This window comes from Zerene cesonia, chromosome 20, assembly GCF_012273895.1.
Source record: "Zerene cesonia ecotype Mississippi chromosome 20, Zerene_cesonia_1.1, whole genome shotgun sequence".
Classification (NCBI taxonomy): domain Eukaryota; kingdom Metazoa; phylum Arthropoda; class Insecta; order Lepidoptera; family Pieridae; genus Zerene; species Zerene cesonia.
Window position 1 is genome coordinate 6,048,414 of NC_052121.1, and position 21,112 is coordinate 6,069,525.

A 21,112-nucleotide genomic window follows, 5' to 3' on the forward strand; every position below is an offset into this window, starting at 1 on the left:
TAGCCTCTCGGCCACCCGTGATCCTGCCACAGTAATCAAATTTCCTCTATTCCTTCGGTTTCATGTGCCTAAGGGGCATCATTGCTTAGATTTATTTTATACAAATAATAAAATCCATTGTTTCACTTTTTGATGAAATGGTATAAGTTTTAGTGTTAAAAATCGAAATTTCTGAATGAAATGGTGGTGCCTAGTAATTATCAGAACATTTCCATTTATCACTAACATCAAAAGCACCAGGAAATGCATCTTCTTAATTTTCTATCAGTTTGCAAGAACAATAAGAATGCGAGCATACGGGTTATTAGATGTAACTATATTAATACGGAAATAATATTTTACAATACTAATGTTTTTTAAGAGCGCTGCATACAAAATAGGTCCGAGGCCACACGCACAGTTCAGCTGTGAAGGCGGCTCGGTCGACGACTCGGCGCACTCATTCAAACTATGTAATAAAAATAAGGATGTCGTCAATATTTGGCATCGCTTCCATAGAGGGGTCACCTCCGTTATCTTCTATTATTCATATCGACTTTGGAAATGAGAAACGAAATCCAGAAAACCCGCCTTGTAAATATTCGAATTAACCAAAACGTCTACTCTGTGATAATTTTAAATTATTTTATAGTTACAAATCATGATGATGGATTTTGTACAGATTTAATATGAATAGAATACGTCAAACACGTTCTAATACTATCATAAGCAATGAAAACACATACCTAAATATATCATAGAATCGCATAAATTAAATTGAATGTATTTGAATGTATTTGTAAATTAACATTAAACATTACATCAATTGATGATAGATTTATTGTAGTACATTTACTAAACTCCAGTGACTTAATGCATGAATTATCGTAAATTCTTGCCAAAATAATTTAACTAATAAGATAAAATAAAGAATAATAAGAAAATGATTACTTTAAAACATTTTTATCAAAACCCCCACCCACCATTAGACACAAACAAACGTTACAAGCAACAAACGTAAAAAATCTATTTTCTGAATGTGAGTTATAGGGAAAATATACCCAAAAATATATTAAGGGTTCCCTTCGTTGCTATCAATTATTGTTCATTATTATAAATAGGCTTATTACCACTAACGCAGAAAGTTTACAAATTATATAACAGTTCTAACATATTTTTTATAGGATAGCTATTAAAAATAAATTAAATGTTGCATAAAATATAAATGGTTTAATAATACTTCTAAGATTAATAAGTTAAATAATAATTCTATCCATGTAACCGAAGGATATATGTCAAACACACACGAAAAATAAGTTAAACATATAACATCAATTACAGAGCGTAAGTACGATAGGCCCGCCGTCGGCGGACTCGCGGCGTTGTACTGGGGATGCGCGTGCGCAACCCGATCGCCCAGAATAACCTTGGCAATTTGCCAATAGCAAAATTTCTATCTTTGCTCCCCATTCATAAACCTAACCCTAAAGCCTATATTGTTTACGCACACTCTAACTTGTTATAGCGACAGCGGTTAACGAATGTAAAATTTTTGATAACAATTCTAATTTCGATACAAGTTGAGTTGCTTCGCACGACGAGAACGCCTCGTATCATTGGTATAATTATATAATAATGAGAACTATTTGCAATTATGCAAACGAATCAAATGTTCATGCGTTTCAATAGATGGGAACAACTTTCATCTAGCAATTTAAAAAGCTTTACCCCTCAAAAAGTTTACCAAAAATATAATTTACGATACAAATTATGTACATTACTATTAATTACATTTAACATACACTTTCATTTGTTTCAAAAATAAGTATAAATACTTACTCCAAGTAGTAAGTGTCATAAATGGTGTGTTAAGAGAATACAAATCCTAATTGAATGTGAACATGTGAGTCATGCTGTGTGCGTTTGCGTCAGGTCGTCAATTGCAAGTATGACAACGAGGATAATCAAATATAATTGAGAGCACTGTTACATACTGGACACCAGTCCGCTGTTACGGAAAACACTTTCGAATCTCAACATAACTTAAGACGTGGTTTATAAACTTAGTAATATTTTATTGTTATTAAATTTAACAATTAATTCTGCAATTAAAAAAATATTTAAAAAATTAATTCTCTGTTACTGGAACTTTCACAGGCAACCGCGTCAAATGTACTTTCTTTATCTTTATCCTTTACCTTGACCTGGAAGGGATCTCTAATGAGCGATATGGCCGCCTTACGTTCTGTATCAGTACCATTATTACATTTTTAATTGGTGTGGTAAATTAAATTGTTAAATTAATAAAAATTATCGTAATAGTAGCAAGTAGTGTGTTACTTCTTTTAAGGAATAATTCGGTTGAACAGTAAACACCTACTAAAAATGTAGGTACTTATTCCACTTAAAACAATATGCGTATGGTCCACAATGTCTACACATCCTAATATAAGTATGACTCATTCAAAGTGAACCGTTGTTGCTTACGCGTCGTTGCGTGAAAATCGACAAATCCATTCAAGGTAAACAACCCTGACGAACGTACTGCGCTTATACTTTGTTATATTGGCTTCAAGACCAGTAATTTATTTAGCGTCAAAACAAAACAGACCAGTACAGAACCACTTGCAGTGTATCCTGAATAGTAACTTTCACTTGCTCCGAGCGGTGGCACTTGCTTTGAAATTTCTTGCATGATATTGAACGTGATGTACTTTTCATATAGATGCAAATAAGCATTCTAATAGTAAAATTCAATACTTAATCCATTTATTTATGTCTGTTAGCCAGTCAATTATCTACGAGATAACGATCGATGTAACGTGTTAACTACGCTAGTCACGCTTCACTGTATGTATGGCAGCTTGCATCAAAAATTGGCTAGCTTCTCTGTGTACAGTATGTATTGTTATTCAAAGAGGAATTCTTCAGGGTACCTTCATAAACCAAGGCCCATCACAAATATTTCAAACCCCTAAATTTTACATAATAGCCCGCGGAAAAGAAAAGAACGTAAAAACGCGTCCATTAATGGAAGGATTTTCTCTTATATATGTCACTAAATGTTGGTTGGGTAATCAGCTCGTGGAAATTAATTACTTTGCAGAAGGTTTAAAAGGGATTAAAGATGGGAAACGGGAGGACTCGCAATGTAATCTATCCTAATACCTTACCAGTTATAGTAGCGACGTGACGTGTTGCGCGCGGAGCTAGCGAGGGCGCGCGAGCCGCATCCTGAAGGGCCGCCAGCTTGACGAAGTACTCTAAAAGAACGTAACAATGTTAGCAAGACGTTCAAATCGAAACTTTTCTAAAAGTAATTATCTATAATCGCAATAAATATAAAAGGTAATTTATCTTTCAGGTCTGATGAAGAATTACGTCACACGATTGCCAACAATGGCATAGGTCCAGAAGTATCAGACCTTTTATAATACATTTTATATCAGCATATAGACTAAATCTGCAATATTTTTATTTAATAGCTTAATATTACGCAAACAAAGCTCTATGTTCCGAAATAGGTGCAGTAACAATGAATCAAGCAAATTTAAGAGACAAATTAAAGATGATTTATAGAAATGAAGCTTTTTTGGAAAAATTGGTTACACTATAATTACCTTTTTATTTATTTTGTACTACTTGTTTTAGTTTCCCTGGATGATGCAATATGTAATCAATGAAACAACACCCAATCATATCAATTGAATGTATGATGAAAATCATATTAGCCTTATTAGGAACAAAATATTCAGAAATATGTGTGTATATACAGATATCCTAAATCTAACATTTTACATTTTATGTTACATTATTCTTTAAGAATTTTTTATTCTATGTTATGTAAAATATTAACACTAATCCGTAGCAGACACAGCAGACAACATTTTGGATTCCTAATAATTCCCAATATATTCTATGTTAATGACATCAAAATGGAAAGAATAGCATAAGGAATAAAATAACACATCACTTCTCTATTTTGATAGATGCAATAATGCTGCAACTTTTTATAAATTTAACACAAACAAATATAAATAGGTGTATTGAATTTCACATTGTTTTTTTAATATGGTATTAGATAAAAAATATGCACGATATTCTGATTTTTACGAAATCATAAGAACTTTAACATGAGACTACATATTCACTCAATAAATTTCACTGACATTATATAATGCGCACAAGGCAGAGATATAAGAGCTAATTAACAATTAAACATAATTAACCTAAGAATCCTCTTAATACTTTAGTTGTTCCATACCTTTTACAATCATCACTAGCTATATATTCTATTTAGAAAACAAACAAAGAAGGAACAAAAAATACACCATTTTGCACTTTGTTCAAGCTTACTTTGAATATCTCAGATACAAAATGGAAAATTCACATTTCGCTGATATAAAATTGTGTATATGATATAAGGATAACAGTTATATCTAATCTTAAAAGTTGAATCATTTATTGCCAATATACAATAAGATTGTTTACATTATGCATCCAACTGTGAATATACCTGATTAATCATTATTTAAAAGAAAATTAAATCTGTCATAAGAATCAGTATGTATTCTAATATAGATACTTATTATATTTCATTCAATAAGAAATAGGTACTCACAAAATTTATTTTCTAAATCAGCCTTGAAGTTCAATAACTTCTGTAAAAGATAAAGTCATTTAGTGATGGTCAGGTTTAAAGGTACGAGAAACAAAAGTACATGTAAGTATATAAATAAAACTCAAAAATCTTATAAAAATAATTTTAGCAAAACTTACGTACTAAATGTCGCGTCCAAATTGGTGTCCCAAAACATCCTTTCAAGCAAAATCGTTATATCTTTGTGTCGAAATTAGGTAACTATTGAATATATATTTGATGGAACTATTTTGCTTGAAAGGATTTTTTGGATCATTAAATTGAACACAAGATATAGTACGTAATTTTTCTAAAAACATTTTTATAGGATTTTCGAGAATTTTTTTAAGCGTTTCAGATCGCTACTCTGAAAACATTCGTCGTTGAATAAAGATGAAACAAATACTTACAGGCATTTTTACATCATCACTAATCTTGTGGACACCAGCCTTTTTCGCACCAAACCATTGTCAGTAAATAATTATTACTAATATTATTAACAAACAACACTGTTACATTTATTTAATTAAAGATCTATAAAGAGCAGCTTCAAGTTCAGTAAAGTTGTGGATTAAAACAGTCATAAATTTTCCAAATAATAATTTAACAAATTAAAAATATTCCTTCAGAATTCAGATTCAGTGCTGTCAAATTGTCAATTCGTAACTTAGATCTGATTTGTTCAAACATTGTTCGTCGTAATTTATCGTAGTCATGGATGAATGTCTTTTGGACTATAATTCTAGTTTAATATGACAACCATTACGACATATGTATAAGTAAAACTTTCATTAAACGTATACCTACGTACATGTTTTATTCGAACCCAAATAAACAGTTTTCATTCGTTATAGAGCGTTCAATTCTTTAGTTCTGATTAAATAACAAATACAATAATTTAAGAATTTTATACATTTTCAATCTTATTATTTTTAATCTTATTACTTCATTGATGTATTATTTTCAAATTTTATCACAAAGTTTCAACTAACAATTTTTTCACGCAATTGATAACAATTAATGCAGAAAAAGTCAATAACGTCATCTGACTTGATATAGCAAACAACAGTAATACAATAATTCCTGAAATAAAAAAAAATTAACATTATTACATATCGACTAAAATTATTGAAATTTATTATCTCAAACTTCACATTATTATGTTATTTTAATAGTTTACCTTCTAGTAAAATAATGTACCCAACAACAAGAATTACTAATAGAAACAATGAAAAAGATATTGATAGAATCATACTAATGCCGCCAATGAAAATTGATAAAAATACTGTTGTAATCAGAGGCTTCTCTAATAAGCATATTATAATGATTATAAGCTTCTCCTCTAAATAATTGCTTATTTTATTATAATGTAACAATGCTAGTGCGTAGCCTGAAACAAAGTAACATTCAAGCTATAAATTAGCATTAAAGCTATAAATTTAAGTTAACATTTTTATTATATTGCATTCAGAACTTACCGAGAGGAAGTTTAACAGCCAATAGAAAAGCGTTATTTATATCAACTTCCATTGATATAATTTGATTGATCTTAACAAGAAGACTTTCTTAATAATTTCGTCAACGGTAGAATAAAAATAATAAATATAAATTAAAGAGGGTACTTTGGAAAGAGTTGTGTCGCCTTTAAAGTTCTAGTTACCAAAATAAGAGTACTTAATCTTATCTCAAATCTTAATCGTAAAAATAAAAATGTCATATTTCAAAGCATTTTATTCTTCTAATTCCAATTTTTTATAATTAAAAAATATACCTAAGCATGACACTTAAACATATATTTTGTGTCTTGTTTACTACATATATTTTACACATGACAAGCAGAAAAATATTTTTAATAATTTTTATTTAGCTACTTGTTTATAATGCATTTTGTTTTATTTCATATAGCAACTTTATTTTTCGCGCCTTAGTTGACAATTTGAATTTGTGACAACTATTTTGATTTTTGGTCTGAACTCGTGGAACCCTTTTTAAAAATAAAATTAAAACTTGTAAAGAAATTCATAAAAGTAAATTTCAATTATTGAACTATTTAATACCTTTACACTTACATTAATGCGTGCGACATAACTTTTATTATATTCATAATTTCATCGTTGTTTTCTATTGAGAAGTAAAATTTTCACAATGGTGAGTAATTTCGTTTACTGGTCTGTTTTACTAAGTTAATATATTGACATATTTGTGTTAGTGTTTTCAAATAAAATACATGTACTTTTTCAGGTACAATATGATGAAAACTTGCTGTCGGACATGTTACCGATATATTATTCTCGGCTCTTTCCACAGAGTCTCTTTTGTAGGTGGTTATCATGTGGAAATTATCCACAACCACTCGCCAATAGGGAATTATCATTTACTTTAGCAGAAGATATTTATTTAAGATATCTATCTATAAACAATCAGAAAGAATTACAAACATTATTCCAAAAAAAATGTCCATACAAATTAGATATTGGCCCTGTATACAATACTAAGTAAGTATCTCAAAAACTGTGTATTATATTATGATTATTTAGTATTTATTCATACACATTACATTTCCTTTGTGATTTTTGTTGGCACCAAATGTCATTCCTAATAATCTTTTATTATAGATTTCACTAAGTGATAAGAATTTTCTTATTTCAGACCATCCATAGGTCGGCATGATGCCATTGTTCTGGCTAGAGAGCTTGTATTTGATATAGATCTAACAGATTATGATGAAGTAAGAACATGTTGTCAAGAAGCAAATGTATGTGATAAGTGTTGGAGATTCATGATAGTAGCATGTGAAATAATTAATGTCACTTTAAAAGGTATGAACTTATCTACTATAAATCATGTCTTTTTCCATAAAAACATAAACAACAATGATAGCTACAGGAGGCCATTATGACATAATATATTAGCATGCTTTTAATTGTGTGTGATAGATGAGTATAACTCATCTATAACGATAGTGCGAAAGTTTGTTTGTTGTTTGATTGTTTGATGTTTGTCTGTCAATCACGCTGAAACTACTGAATGGATTTAGATGAATAGACAGGGTATGGGGCTGCCTTGGCCGAAAAGATACTTTTTATCCTGATTAAGTTTTACCTGGGGATGAAACAGGAATCTTCATATTGGGGCGGAGATGAGACAAGCGTAATTTTTTTAAATATATATATATGTATATATTTTTTTCAAAAGTTTATTTCAAAGTGGATTTATCTATGATGTATAGTGATCAACCTTTTGTAACTTATGATGTGTTTTACTTATCTATTTTGTTAATTCCAGATGATTTTGGTTTCCAACACATATTGTGGGTTTTTTCTGGTAGACGAGGTATTCATTGTTGGGTGTCTGACTATGAAGCCAGGATATTAGATAGTCCAGGTAGAGCTGCAGTTGCAGATTATATGTGCCTTATAACAGGTGGCGATAATCAACATAAAAAAGTTCATTTGGGAAATGATAATTTGCATTCTAGTATTAAGTAAGTTATCAGAAAACACTTTCATTTTATTCTTATTATAAAGACCTATAAATAAAAATATATCCGACTCCATTTTGTAATTGCACATTATGAAAAACAGTTTACTTAGCATTTACATGGCAATAACATTTAAAATATTATTTTTAATTTCAGGAGATCAGTCAATATAATTGATAAATATTTTAGCAACATCATGGAAGAACAAGAGTTCTTATCAACAGTAGAAAGAGTAAGCAGCTTTGTAAAAATTATTCCAGATGAAACACTAAGAAAACAAGTGGAGGAGGCATTAAACAAATTGCCAGCATCGTCACCAGAAAGATGGGAAACATTTGTAAATCTTTATCATCAACATTGTAAACAAGTAGGTTTAAGACATTAATTATATTTCACTTCTTTCTTGACTTTCACTACTACTTTTAAATATGTATTTATTTTTATTATTTTCAACAATAATGTATGTATAAAATTATACGGAAGTATTGAAAATTGGACATAAATTAATGTACCTACTCACTAGCATATGGAAGTTTATAATTTTTTTTACTTCAAATCTGCAATAAGTCACGAGACAATGAGCAGATGTCATTTAATTCTGATTTTGTAAACTACAAGACCAGTATTTGGTCTGCCACAGAACCACCCATGTTTCCATTCAGTGATGTATGTCTATTAATTACCCTTTCTGTTTCATGTGCCTATGGGGCACCCCACACCCTCCACTGAGGGGAAAACTCAATAGATGGTGTAGGTTGCCCCTTATAATAAAAAAGTACTCAATATATTATTTGAAAAATTTTTTTTCCACTGAAACAATAGGGTAAAAAATAAAATTAATGAATATTCTATTATCGCTACATAGTATAAAACAAAGTCGCTTTCTCAGTCCCCATGTCCCTATGTATGCTTAAATCTTTAGAACTACGCAACGGGTTTTGATGGGGGTTTTTTTTAATAGATAGACTGATTCAAGAGGAAGGTTTATGTGAATAATAAACTACTTCGAATTTAACGCGTGCGAAGCCGCGAGCAAAAGCCAGTTAATGATAATCCAAATTTTTCTACTTGCATAAAACCAAACTATTGTTGGATGACTTTTTATAATTTAACTAGCTGCACGCTCTGGCTGCGACCGGGTAGTCTTTTATCGTAATAATCAAATAAAATATAATCTCTTTACCGGGTAGTCTATCGTTGATATAATACAAACTGCACATGGTGTGCAAATTTGATTTAAATCAGTTGAGTAGTTTAGGGGGTCATCATCATCGTGGACAAACAACGTGACAGGTAATTTATATATATTAAGACTAAAATATATATATACTATATTAAGACTAAAATTAATATTTATTACCATATTAACTGATTATGATGATGATGAAGTTGATGTCCACATTAACTATTGATTAAAATACAAATAACATGTTACAGAATGGAAGTGCTATGCGAAAGATGAAGTACTTAATAGAGGAGATGAAAATTCAGTATTGCTATCCAAGACTCGATGTCAATGTAACCAAAGGGTTTAATCATTTACTAAAATCACCATTTAGCATACATCCAAAGACTGGAAAAGTATCTGTTGTATTTAAACCCGAAAATGCAAAAAATATGAAATTGAATGACATTCCCACAATCAATACTTTACTCGATGATAGTTCAAAAGAAAACGCGCAACATTTAGCAAACATGAGAACTGCTACAAAGAATTTTCAAGAAGTTGTATTTACTTTGGAAAAAACTGAAGCAATGAGGAGGAAAAATGAAGCGAGTAAGTTAATCTGTTACAAATTTAAATTCTATCAGTAGAAAGAGTGAGATTAGAAAATATTACAGACCGATTTTACTTATGAGTGTCTCAAAAATACCCACATTTCCTATAGATTTCATTACTTTTAATTAAAAATTATTCAATGAACAAGGTTTTAATATGAGGTACAAAACCAAAACAATGCAATATCTTTAGAATTCTTAAAATAAAGAAAAAATCCTTTACTATGTGAACTGTAGCAATGTCTAATTTAAAACGTCTTTCAAGACATTTCGCAACAGCAAGTTTTGATGCTCATACTCGAACACGCGCACTTCAAATTGAAATTATATCCTCTTACTTTTAATGTCTTATTTTCAGGTGCATCTATTGATTTTTGAAATGGAAATAATCAGAGGAAAAATGAAAAATGTGGCTTCTCTTGTATTTTTATTAATAAAAAATGCGCATAAAATATATCTTTATTATAATTTTCTGTAATTGTTCAGATCTATTCATCATGTACGTCTTATTATGTCCTTATCTTTAAAGATCTCAAGACCTCATCCTTCAAGAAATTATGAAGCGCAAAATGTGACTTGTTCAAAAACAAGATAACTACGTTTAACAAAAATAAAATACATTAGAATCATATAGTTATGAATTGTAGCAGAACAAGCAAATGGTGATTTGTGACTTTAAAGCTGAACTACATGTTTTTTCAAACTTGAATCCAATGTTTTGTTAATAACTTGTATACAATCCATTATACACTAAAACTTGATTGATTGACTTGAGCGTGATCTCAGTTTCGGAATGGAAATAATTTCATTAAATGGAGCAGCTTAATGCTATATTTAGAAAATCTTCAAAACCAATAGTTACAGTTCCATTTTGTTGTGTATCTCTGACTCTGAATGCTTCAGTAAATCGTTGAACTTGAACACATAACACAATAAAGTTATCTACCGAAATTTTTCCCTCTTTGGGATCACTTCGTTTTGACAGAAAATTGATAAATTCTGGAGAAAATCGAAATCCCATTTGTGTTAAAGCTGAAACATAAAAATATATTACACCATACTCATCAGAATTCAGAATATTTTATCTGTACCTTTTTTAGGCAGTTTTAAAAATAGTTCAGAAATTAATTTCAGATGCTCCAAAATAAATTATAGCCTATATGTTACCCAGACTTAATACCGTATACAACAAAAAAATTTTTCATTTAAATCCATCCAGTAGTTCCGGAGATAAGCATATATAAAGAGACACCAGACACCAATATTTTTATGGATTCGTGCTCTTGCTGTTTTTAACCCCCCTTCAATTACTACATTTTTGTTATATTCAATGTACAGACAGTTTCTTTTGGCTTTATTATATGTATAGATAGATAAGTAATAAGCTTTCACATACCCTTGGATAATTCCTGTTCGTCAATATGACCCGATTGATCGGTATCGTATGTTTTGAACACTGCTAACCACTGATTGATGTAAGTATATAACTTATCAAACTCTTCAACATTAATATGCCCGGAACGGTCTTTATCAAACATTCCTGGAACGACAAAAGGTAGTCGTAATATCAGTTGCCTCGATCATTATTCAAAATGAAAAATAATAGGTCAAATTCGATCGAAGATAATATATTTTGAGGAAAACGATAACAACTCAAATTTGATAAACAAAATTTTTTTATGTATGTCTATCAGTATCATATACCATATCGCGCTAAAACTAGAATCCGCAGGGGTCAGCTTGACTTTAAACCCAACCAATGTATCCAGAATTGTAATTTATATAATTTTTTTTTTATCTTGCTAAAAAATGAATCGAAGGATTTTATTGAAATGCAAATAGATGTGTGTGGACAAAACAAACTTCATACACCATCACTATGGGTTCTAAATAATTGATAGAAAACATTTATACAAAATGGACTAGGTACTGAGTAAAACTAAAAATTTGTCTTTTCGATACTTTAGCGTAAAATAAACAACCATACTCAGTACAAACAATGAAGAAGTACTTTTTCTCTACTTAATCCTTTTCGCATCATTTTCTCATTTCCCCAATTCTGTGTGCATTTGAATTATATGATACTGGCAAGATTACTTAAGCGCCGCTTCTACTTCTTTACCGTATAAATTCAAATGAAACTTCCACCGATATAATATTTTTGTAACCATTTTTTCGACTCAGAGTTTAGTGTCCACTGGTAATAATTATTGTATTAGTCCTTACACGTACTTTTACTCAAACCCATGAAGTTCGCCACCTCAAATGCCATATACTTAGCATAATTATTTTTTTTATATATAAGATAGATCAGACATTTACCTATCATTAAGTTACAAGCAGTTTCCGAAAATGTTTGGCCCTGTGCGTTCACTAGGGCAGCCTTTAATTCAGGCGCTGTTATGAAGCCCGATTGATCTTTATCCACCGCGCGAAACCATTGCATCACTTGAGGTGAGATGTTTCCTCCAGCACCGATGGAAGGATATGGACCGTGTCCCACTTCCAATTGTCCGCCCTGTGGTTGTCCATAACCTGGTTGACCATATCCTTGCTAAAACAAAGTTAACACATAATTTTTTTTTTCACTATGTAGCTGCTACTACTTAGTTACTATTGCTTTTTTCGCAACCATGGTAATGATTTCTTCTTAAAGTCTCTGTATAAGAAAATTTATTCATATTAATATTTCGAACGCAAGTGCAACCGCGATAAAAACCTAGTTTACATATGAGGCAATATCCTAGGCTTGCATGTGTGGATATTATGTCGTGGATTGTATTTATTTTTATTTGAAACAAGTGGTATCTACCTATTCGTATAATCGGCAAAGAAAGTGGAGCTGGTGGGTGGCTTAATGAAAAACGCTACCATCGCCCATCAACATTTGGAGAGACGTAAGGTCCATTGCAGACCTTATGCCTCTACAAATGGATTGCCGACATTAAATTAAATAGGTATTAAGAAAGTATTCCCAAGAGGAATAAAGTAAGGGACTGGGAAGTAAGGAAGAGGATATCTGCTTACGATATACATCTTATACCTTTAAACGAGCAATTCTTGTATATATATATATATATATATATATATATATATATATATATATATATATATATATAATTGGAATCTCGGAATCGGCTCCAACGATTTTCATGAAATTTAGTATATAGGGGGTTTCGGGGGCGATAAATCGATCTAGCTAGGAATTTTTTTTAAGAAAATGTCATATTCGTGTTTTTTTTTCCTGACATCTATTGGTGAATAATAATACTATTTTGCTTCGTAGATAGCTGGACAACTGAAATAACACATAGGCACTTTTTATACCGATATTCCTACGGGATACGGCCTTACGCGGTTTCAACCCCGGGTCACAGCTAGTTTTATTATAAACAACGATTTTTTTTAAAGTGGGTACTTAATAAAAATATCAAAATTGCTTAAAATATTTTATTCTATAAAGTAGGTATAAATAGCAGTATGTTACTAATATGTTACCATTTTATATTTACATGAGAGGGTTGTAGAAAGGTACCAAGCATCTTGAAGACGACTGTTCAAGCAATAATCATTAGAATAAACATTTACAGAAAGTTAAGTAGTTTACATTAGAATATATATGGATTTAGATCTTTTTTCGTTGCAGATTTCGTGGTATACAATAGGCACCATATTTACTTTGTAATGTTATTTTTTTAGGCCCATACATACTTTGAAAATTAAACACTATACAAACAACATAACACATGCTGAAGTGTTTCGACGAATAAAATATACATCAAGGTGAAAATCCTCTGTAAAGCATTTGACTAAAGGAAGCAGACTTATTGGCAGAACTATCCAGTTAACTTCACAATTATGAGTGATGGGAGAATGCACTGTAAATATTTTATTCAAGTTACTCTCAAAGACCTAGAAATACCTCACTACACGTAGAGTCACGGTAAAAGACCCAGATCGCGAAATTCGTGTTATGGCTCTAGAGATAACGCTCACGATGCGTTGCATCAAGCATGAAATACCACAGACAGCGGCAATGAAGAAAGGACATGACGCATTCTTAAATTAGCTTACCATAATGCGACAAGCTGGCCTTTAATAGTTCAAATAAATTAAAATACATAAAATATTGATTCTGGCATACTCTCGGCTGATGCGGTTGGTCGGAGTTATCCTAACACATTCGTCTCTTGACTCCTCGCTTATTTTTTATACTTACACTACCTACCAAAAATATTATAAGGAACTTTAGCTTTTTATATGACAATTTAAAATTGCTTCAAGTATGCCTATTCTACGTGGGTCGTGGTGGAATAGCATTTCAATAATGACACGAATTTCTCTTTATGGTCTTTCTATGAATTTCAGAACGCGTCGTCAGCGTATTCATTAGATCCATAACACAAATTTCGCGATATGAATATTTTTAAATGCAATTACAACGCGTTGGGAGATATTATTTCACTCATTAAGTGTTTTTTAGCGTTACATATTTATTATTATAATGAAACTACATATATCTCTTCTTTTTATTTTATCCAGAAGAGAGACAAACGGCTATGAATAAACAAAAAGCAGCATAACAAATGAATGGAAATAATCGAATAATATCGCACGCAACGTAATTATAATAAACTGAATTTTCAACAAAAGAATAACGAGTTTAAATTTCAATAGCTTTTACATAAAACAATTGCTTTGGACCTCGAGAACATCCAGTTTAAGAAAGTTTCTGTTACATATTACATAAAGTATGTAGGTACCATTCAAAGGAAAATTAAGTCTTTTTAAGAATTCAAGTGAATTCTAGCTACTGTTAATGGTATAAATAATTTTATTTTCAACTGTTGTGATCATGTTTGCAAATTATTATGTACAATAAATATTATCTAATCAATAACCTCATATTTATATTTTACAACTAAAGATAAGACATTATGGTAATTTTATTATATATCAATTGAAAGAATAGGCAACAGTTAATGGGTATTACATACATAGTAAGCTCATTACATTTTAAATTTTACATGTGTAAGCAGTAAAACAGTCTTATATTATTCATCATAATAAAAACATTCATTTAAATGGTTAAAGTGAATGTTACAAGTGTTAAGGTTTGAGGCAAATTGAAATCAGTACTATTTTTTTTTTGTATTATGATGTTATTAGTAACTACAACAATTTGTTTACATTTGAAATTTACATTTGAGTTTCTAGTTGTGTCAATATGCATTGTATAATCTCAGCACTTCTCTAATTAAATAATTTCTAAGCCTAACATTCCTTATCTTAATCAAGTCTATCAATTATTGTTACTTGGTTATATTATTTGTTATAGGCAATATAAAAATTATTTTAAAAAGCTGCACTGCAAAAGAGGCTCAAGAACGGAAATCAAGTAAAAAAAAATTGTTAATACAATTCATCAAAACAAACATTAATTCAATTTAGCTACCATACAATCACATGAAAGTTGAAATTAAAGGCAAATGACAATAACACTATGTAAATTAGAATAAATCTTATTAACTAGTTTCTAATTATATTTACTTATTGCCTAAGTATAAAGATACGAAAATAACAAGATTCAAACAAACACATGAATGACATTCAGTCTTTACATCAAACCAATACTGGCAAGTTTATTACATTTTGTACTAAAATAAATGTATATAAAACATTAATGAACAATGCTTTTCCACTAACAACAAATACTGAGGCACTGCATAAGTTTCACTTTGTTATAATAGTATATATATGTTAATATATAATATATATGATAGATAGATAAAAAGGTAACAATTATAACTATGAATAAATATTGGCATACAGTTAGTGAAAATGCAATGTTTTTAACAACAATATTCATTAAAAATTTAATACAAATACATCATAATATACTTAAACATTACCACTGTGACTAGAAAAACTATAAGTAGCAGGTGTAACACATGTATTTACACACACTTGAATAGACGGTTTGAAGGAAGAAGGTAGAAGCTTATGTGCTTCTGGCACTGGGGAATAACTATGACATAAAGCAGTCTCAAAATGCACTTGTTCACTCCTATCAGTGGGCACACCATCAAAACTAGTTTGTTTTGCAGAGTCACCTGTACCACTATCCTTACAAGAAGAATGTTCAGATATATTATCTGGGAACATATGAGGCGAGTCACTGTCACTATGCACTACTTGTGTCATTTTCACACTTTCGGTGGGATAGTTACGTACAGCACCTGCCATACGTCTGCGGGTGTGATAAATTATAACAACCCAAATTATTGATGTGCCGACTGCACAGCATACTACCGTTATTACAATTATACCTGTCATATTTTCCTCTTTAACCATAATAGCAACAGGTGGTAATACTTTCAATTCTATCATATCTTTTTTGGTTCCCAAGTCATTTGTTATTTCACACTCATAATGACCAGCATCACTAGACTTGGCACCAATGATAATTAACAATTGATCATTACCAGTAAGATAATGACGTTCAGATGGTGCAATAGGAGTTCCATCTTTAAACCATTTTAATACTGGTGTAGGAGACCCTTGGACCATGCACTGTAGGACAACTGATTCACCACTTGTCACCTCTTTATTCTCTAGTACTCTTATAAAAGAAGGTTCCTGCAGCACAGTCAATGTTGCATTTGCTATGATAGTTCCAGCTGGATTTTTTGCTGCACAGCTGTATATGCCCATATCTGTAGTTTTTGCATTTACTATGAAGAACAAATGATCTGTTGGCATAACATTCATCCTCCTCTCTCTAGCTGCTGGAAAATCATTGCCACCATCTTTCTTCCATGATATTTCTGGTGGAGGATCACCTGTAGCAGCACAATTCAATGTAACAGTTTCACCAGTTTTCACTGTAACATTTGTGGGTGTTTTCAAAAAACGTGGAAATGTCACAATATTCATTTTGGCTTTTGAAGAATAAGTTGTTCCAAACTTATTGCTTACCACACACTGATATTTTCCAGAATCTGAATGCGATACATCAGGAATCATTAATACAGATGTAGCTTGCTGTCCTTTATTAGTTAAAGTAACATTTTCATAGACCACAGGGTTACTAACATTGCCATTATTTTTTCTCCATAAAAAAGTCATATTGCTGAAAGGATTTGAAGTAGCTGAACACACTAAGTTTGCAGAGCGATTCTTAATCGCTAAATGTGATTTTGGATGTTCCACAATTTTAGGTTTAGGTGAATCACCACAATTTTCTTCTCTAAGTTTAGATATTAGTGTACCGCGCACTTCAGCTGGGTATGCACATGTAGCAGTGACAAATTTTGAATCTAATTTTTCTCTAATCCATTTAACCATCCATAGAATATTACAATCACAAAGCAGAGATGAAGTGTTAAAATGGAGTTTTCTTATTTTTGTCATAGAATCAAATGCATGCTGTTGTATCGATGTAATATTATTGTTTCTTAGATCCAATTCCACAACATTTGTTAAGCCTTCAAATGCTCTAGAGCTTATTGATTTAATATGATTAGCCGATAAACTAAAAGTTATTAAATTTGTTAATTTTGAAAATGGTCCTGACATGTCTTCAACAGTCCATGATATTTTGTTGTTGTTCAAGTAAAGAGACTGTAATTGTATAATATGACTGAAAGCTTCCTGTGATATTGATGATATATTGTTGCTACTTAAATTTAATGTATGGAGATTGTTAAGGTGTTGGAAAGTACGGCCTTCTATTTCTATTATATAATTATGAGATAAATCTAAGACCTCTAAATTTGTACACAGCTCCCAGGAACCAATATCAATGTGTGATATTAAATTATTAGACAATGATAATGTTGTTAAAGATTCAAGGCCATACATCCAACCTTTAGATATACTTTTAATTTTATTGTGATCCAATTGTAGTAAATTCACAGATTTAAACCCGAAAAAGGCACCATCCATGATGTTTTCTATATTATTGTATTTGATTTTCAAAACAGTTAAATTAGAGAGTCCTTGAAAAAGTAGGCCGTTGATAACATGAAGTTTATTATGATTGAGTTCCAATGTCTTCAAATTAGATTGATACATAAATAAATGATTAGGTAATGATAATATTTCATTTTTGTTCAATTTTAAAGTGATAAGGTTAGTTAAATTGTTTAGAGCTCCATCGTGAATCACTTTAATATGATTACTATTTAAACTCAATGTTCTCATTGAACTATTTGCCGGAAATCGACCGATGTCTATTGACATGATGCTATTTCTGTTTAGACTAACTTCTTGTATTTGATGTTGATCAATAAAACTCGGAATGCGTTGTATCGCATTTTTGTCGAGTTTTAATATCTTTAGTGATATTAACTTATCCAATCCTTCAGTGACGCCTTCATTCAACTTATTGTAGCTTAAGTCCAGTTGTTCCACCCACTTAGGAATTCTTGGCACGAATACCAAATTTTTTTTTGAACAATCCACATACTGTTTCAAGCAGTCACATTTTTGAGGGCATTCATTATTTTCAGCGAGTGTAAAACATCGCAATAACATCAAAATCGTCGTCACAAGGCGTAATATATGGGAGACTCCCATTTTTATGCATCGAAGAAGCTCGATTCATTGAATGCAACCGATGTTTTGTTCTTGTTCTTACATAATTCCAACAAAAATATGTTTACACTTAGAGTTCCCACAAAAGTCCGCTTAATAGCACTTTACTAATGCATTACATTTTGTCACTAATACGCAAACAAAACACAGAAAAACAACACCACTCATTATTTACAGCTCTTAACACGGCCGCCATTTTCTTTAATGACAAAGACGATAGAAAATGTAAAGTAGAAACGAGTTTTCTATGAAGTGTCATTGCTCAATAGATGGCGCTATTATCTGTAGAGCAGCATAAGAGCTTTTTTTTAATTTTTTATAAGTGCATTTTCATAAGTGTGTTTCGCTTTCAAACTATTTATAAGATATTATTTAGATATTACATAAATTAAAATAATACCAGTTTCTCTTAGAAGTTTGATAAAATAAATTTTTATGAGACCATGAAAGAAAAACAATTTCTTTATTTTGTTTTTGTACCTACAGAAATTATTGCTATTTTATTTGTTATTGAATATTTTAAGAGAAAATAATACGAAATAGGATATGATGACGTCATACATACGGTAAAATAATGATGTATGTACCTTTGCCAAATTTTGATCAGATGATATAACTACACATCTCTATGACTATAACATTTAAAGTAAAAAAAAGAAATAAGTTTTTGACAAAAAAAAAACAAACATTTTTAACAAGAGACTAAACCGCCTTTAAATGGTCAGAACTACACCGAATTTAAATGGGACCACAGCGCACCAGCTTTCATGAGATAACAAACAAAAAAAATAAATAAAAATATACAGTTGGATTGACAACTGCCTGCTTTTTGATGACAGTTGAATTCAAGTATCTAAAATTTTTATATGCTTTATATGATATAAAAAATTAGTAGATTTGACTATTCATGTTTATTATCAAATAATATCTCTATGTATATAAAATTCTCATGTCACAATGTTAGCTACCATACTCCTCCGAAACGGTTGGACCGATTCTCATGAATTGTTGTGTGTATATTACTAGTTATTTGGTTTATTAAGATTTGCTAAAATAGTTTTCATGTTTGTGAGTATTGTGATTGGTTACTTACATACGCCATAGTGATTTACTGTGACTGTTCTTCTAAATCCTGTGAATACATAAATTAATATTTACAATGGCATAATATTTGAAAAAGAAAACAATTTTTTCTATACATGTGCTGTTTAATATAATAGTTTCTTGTAAGTATATAATTAGTATGCATCAATAATATAATAATCTATAATAACATATATGTATCTGGGATCAAATACATATTCAACGGTGAAAGAATTTTTGAAATTGGTCAAGTAATATTTAAGATTAGCACTTTCAAACTAATAAACAAACCCTGCAAAGTTACAATGTGTATGTCCACTTGAAAAGCTATTTGCTATTGTGATCACAGAAAAATTTTGCTTTGTTATATTTTTTAAGAAAAAAAAATGAAAAAAAAGATTGTGTGCTAACATTATAGATACAAAAGAAGAAGGATGTGCCCATGCCAAATTTTGGGTTTGCTATTTTTAATGTCAGTAAATTTTAAATGGTAACAAACAACAACCACATTAGAAAGGTCATTGTGATCTTAAAATATTACAGTAACCTATTAACATATATAAAATTAAATAATAAATCATTATTGTTGGAATCTGAAATCTTTTGGTCTGAATTATTTATAGTTTAATTGAATTAATTAACCAGATTGATGTATCACAGTTTCCATGCAAACTGTTGAAAAAGTGGAAATTAAATAGGTGTAGTTGTTTAAATTTGTTTTAAGTTACAGGGCAAATTTCTTCAATTTAAAGGTAAGATCCTACTCCTTAAATTGGACCAGGTGTTCAAATGGCATGCTGTGACCAAATGAAATACAGATTGATTTTTGTATATTCAAACTAGCTAACCAAACAGGTAGTGTTGTATGAATAAACAATTGGTTTGTTATGTTTTTATGATACATACTAAGTCTTGTATCTGTTTGCCTTCGATTCTTATTCGATTATAACTTATTAGCGGTCCGCCCCGGCTTCGCCCGTTCGCAAATGGGCTATATAACACTGAAAAAATTTTCAAATCGGACCAGTAGTTTCTGAGATTAGTGCGTTCAAACAAGCAAACAAACTCTTCAGCTTCAAATATTAGTATAGAAGTATAGATTGGTAAAGTGTAGATGATAAAAAAAAAACAAAAATATTTAATTTAGGATTAATTTCATAGCTTGACGATATAAAGTGAGTATGAATTTTATATCATACCCAAATATAAACATAAATTGTTAATTACCGTAATATAATAATATAATTTCTTATCAACAGCTTTTATTACAGGAATTGTATGTATACACAATTTACTTTGAGACAGAAATTTGAGTCTAATTACTAATAGGTACCTAACTGACATATACAAAAGTACTCTGCGCTAACTGAATAATAACATAAAATACAGATCAATTTGACAGTTTATTTGTTTGATTTTGACATTGATTTTTGACGTAATTTAGCGCAGAGTAAAATTATATATTGTTGGGTGAATCCATTAACAAAGACAAGAACAAGAAAATTACACCTAATCCTTCGATATATTCTTTTCTCAACAATAGTGGAGCAAAG

The 21,112-nt window shown here is 30.5% G+C and overlaps 3 protein-coding genes and 1 long non-coding RNA gene across 4 annotated transcripts; 2 read left to right on the forward strand and 2 right to left on the reverse strand.

Annotated features, from left to right (window-relative positions):
* The first annotated feature begins 3,154 nt into the window (after positions 1-3,154).
* On the forward strand, positions 3,155-3,593 carry LOC119835350. The gene is made up of 2 exons (XR_005288040.1): positions 3,155-3,260; positions 3,344-3,593. It is a non-coding gene; the product is annotated as an uncharacterized LOC119835350 (long non-coding RNA).
* A 2,976-nt stretch (positions 3,594-6,569) lies between these two features.
* LOC119835318 (DNA primase small subunit) lies at positions 6,570-10,416 on the forward strand. Its single transcript, XM_038360072.1, has 7 exons — positions 6,570-6,766; positions 6,860-7,113; positions 7,268-7,437; positions 7,904-8,102; positions 8,256-8,466; positions 9,537-9,876; positions 10,237-10,416. The coding sequence occupies exons 1-7, from the start codon at positions 6,764-6,766 to the stop codon at positions 10,254-10,256; spliced, it is 1,197 nt and encodes a 398-aa protein (XP_038216000.1). The 5' UTR covers positions 6,570-6,763; the 3' UTR covers positions 10,257-10,416.
* Positions 10,336-20,944, reverse strand: LOC119835319 (peflin). Its single transcript, XM_038360073.1, has 5 exons — positions 20,787-20,944; positions 19,570-19,608; positions 12,201-12,432; positions 11,275-11,418; positions 10,336-10,910 (listed from the first exon to the last, which is right to left on the reverse strand). Exons 2-5 carry the CDS (start codon positions 19,576-19,578, stop codon positions 10,687-10,689), a joined length of 609 nt encoding a protein of 202 aa, XP_038216001.1. The 5' UTR covers positions 19,579-19,608; positions 20,787-20,944; the 3' UTR covers positions 10,336-10,686.
* LOC119835317 (leucine-rich repeats and immunoglobulin-like domains protein 3) lies at positions 13,314-18,695 on the reverse strand. The gene has a single exon (XM_038360071.1). It carries the CDS (start codon positions 18,456-18,458, stop codon positions 15,780-15,782), a length of 2,679 nt encoding a protein of 892 aa, XP_038215999.1. The 5' UTR covers positions 18,459-18,695; the 3' UTR covers positions 13,314-15,779.
* Positions 20,945-21,112: the final 168 nt, after the last annotated feature.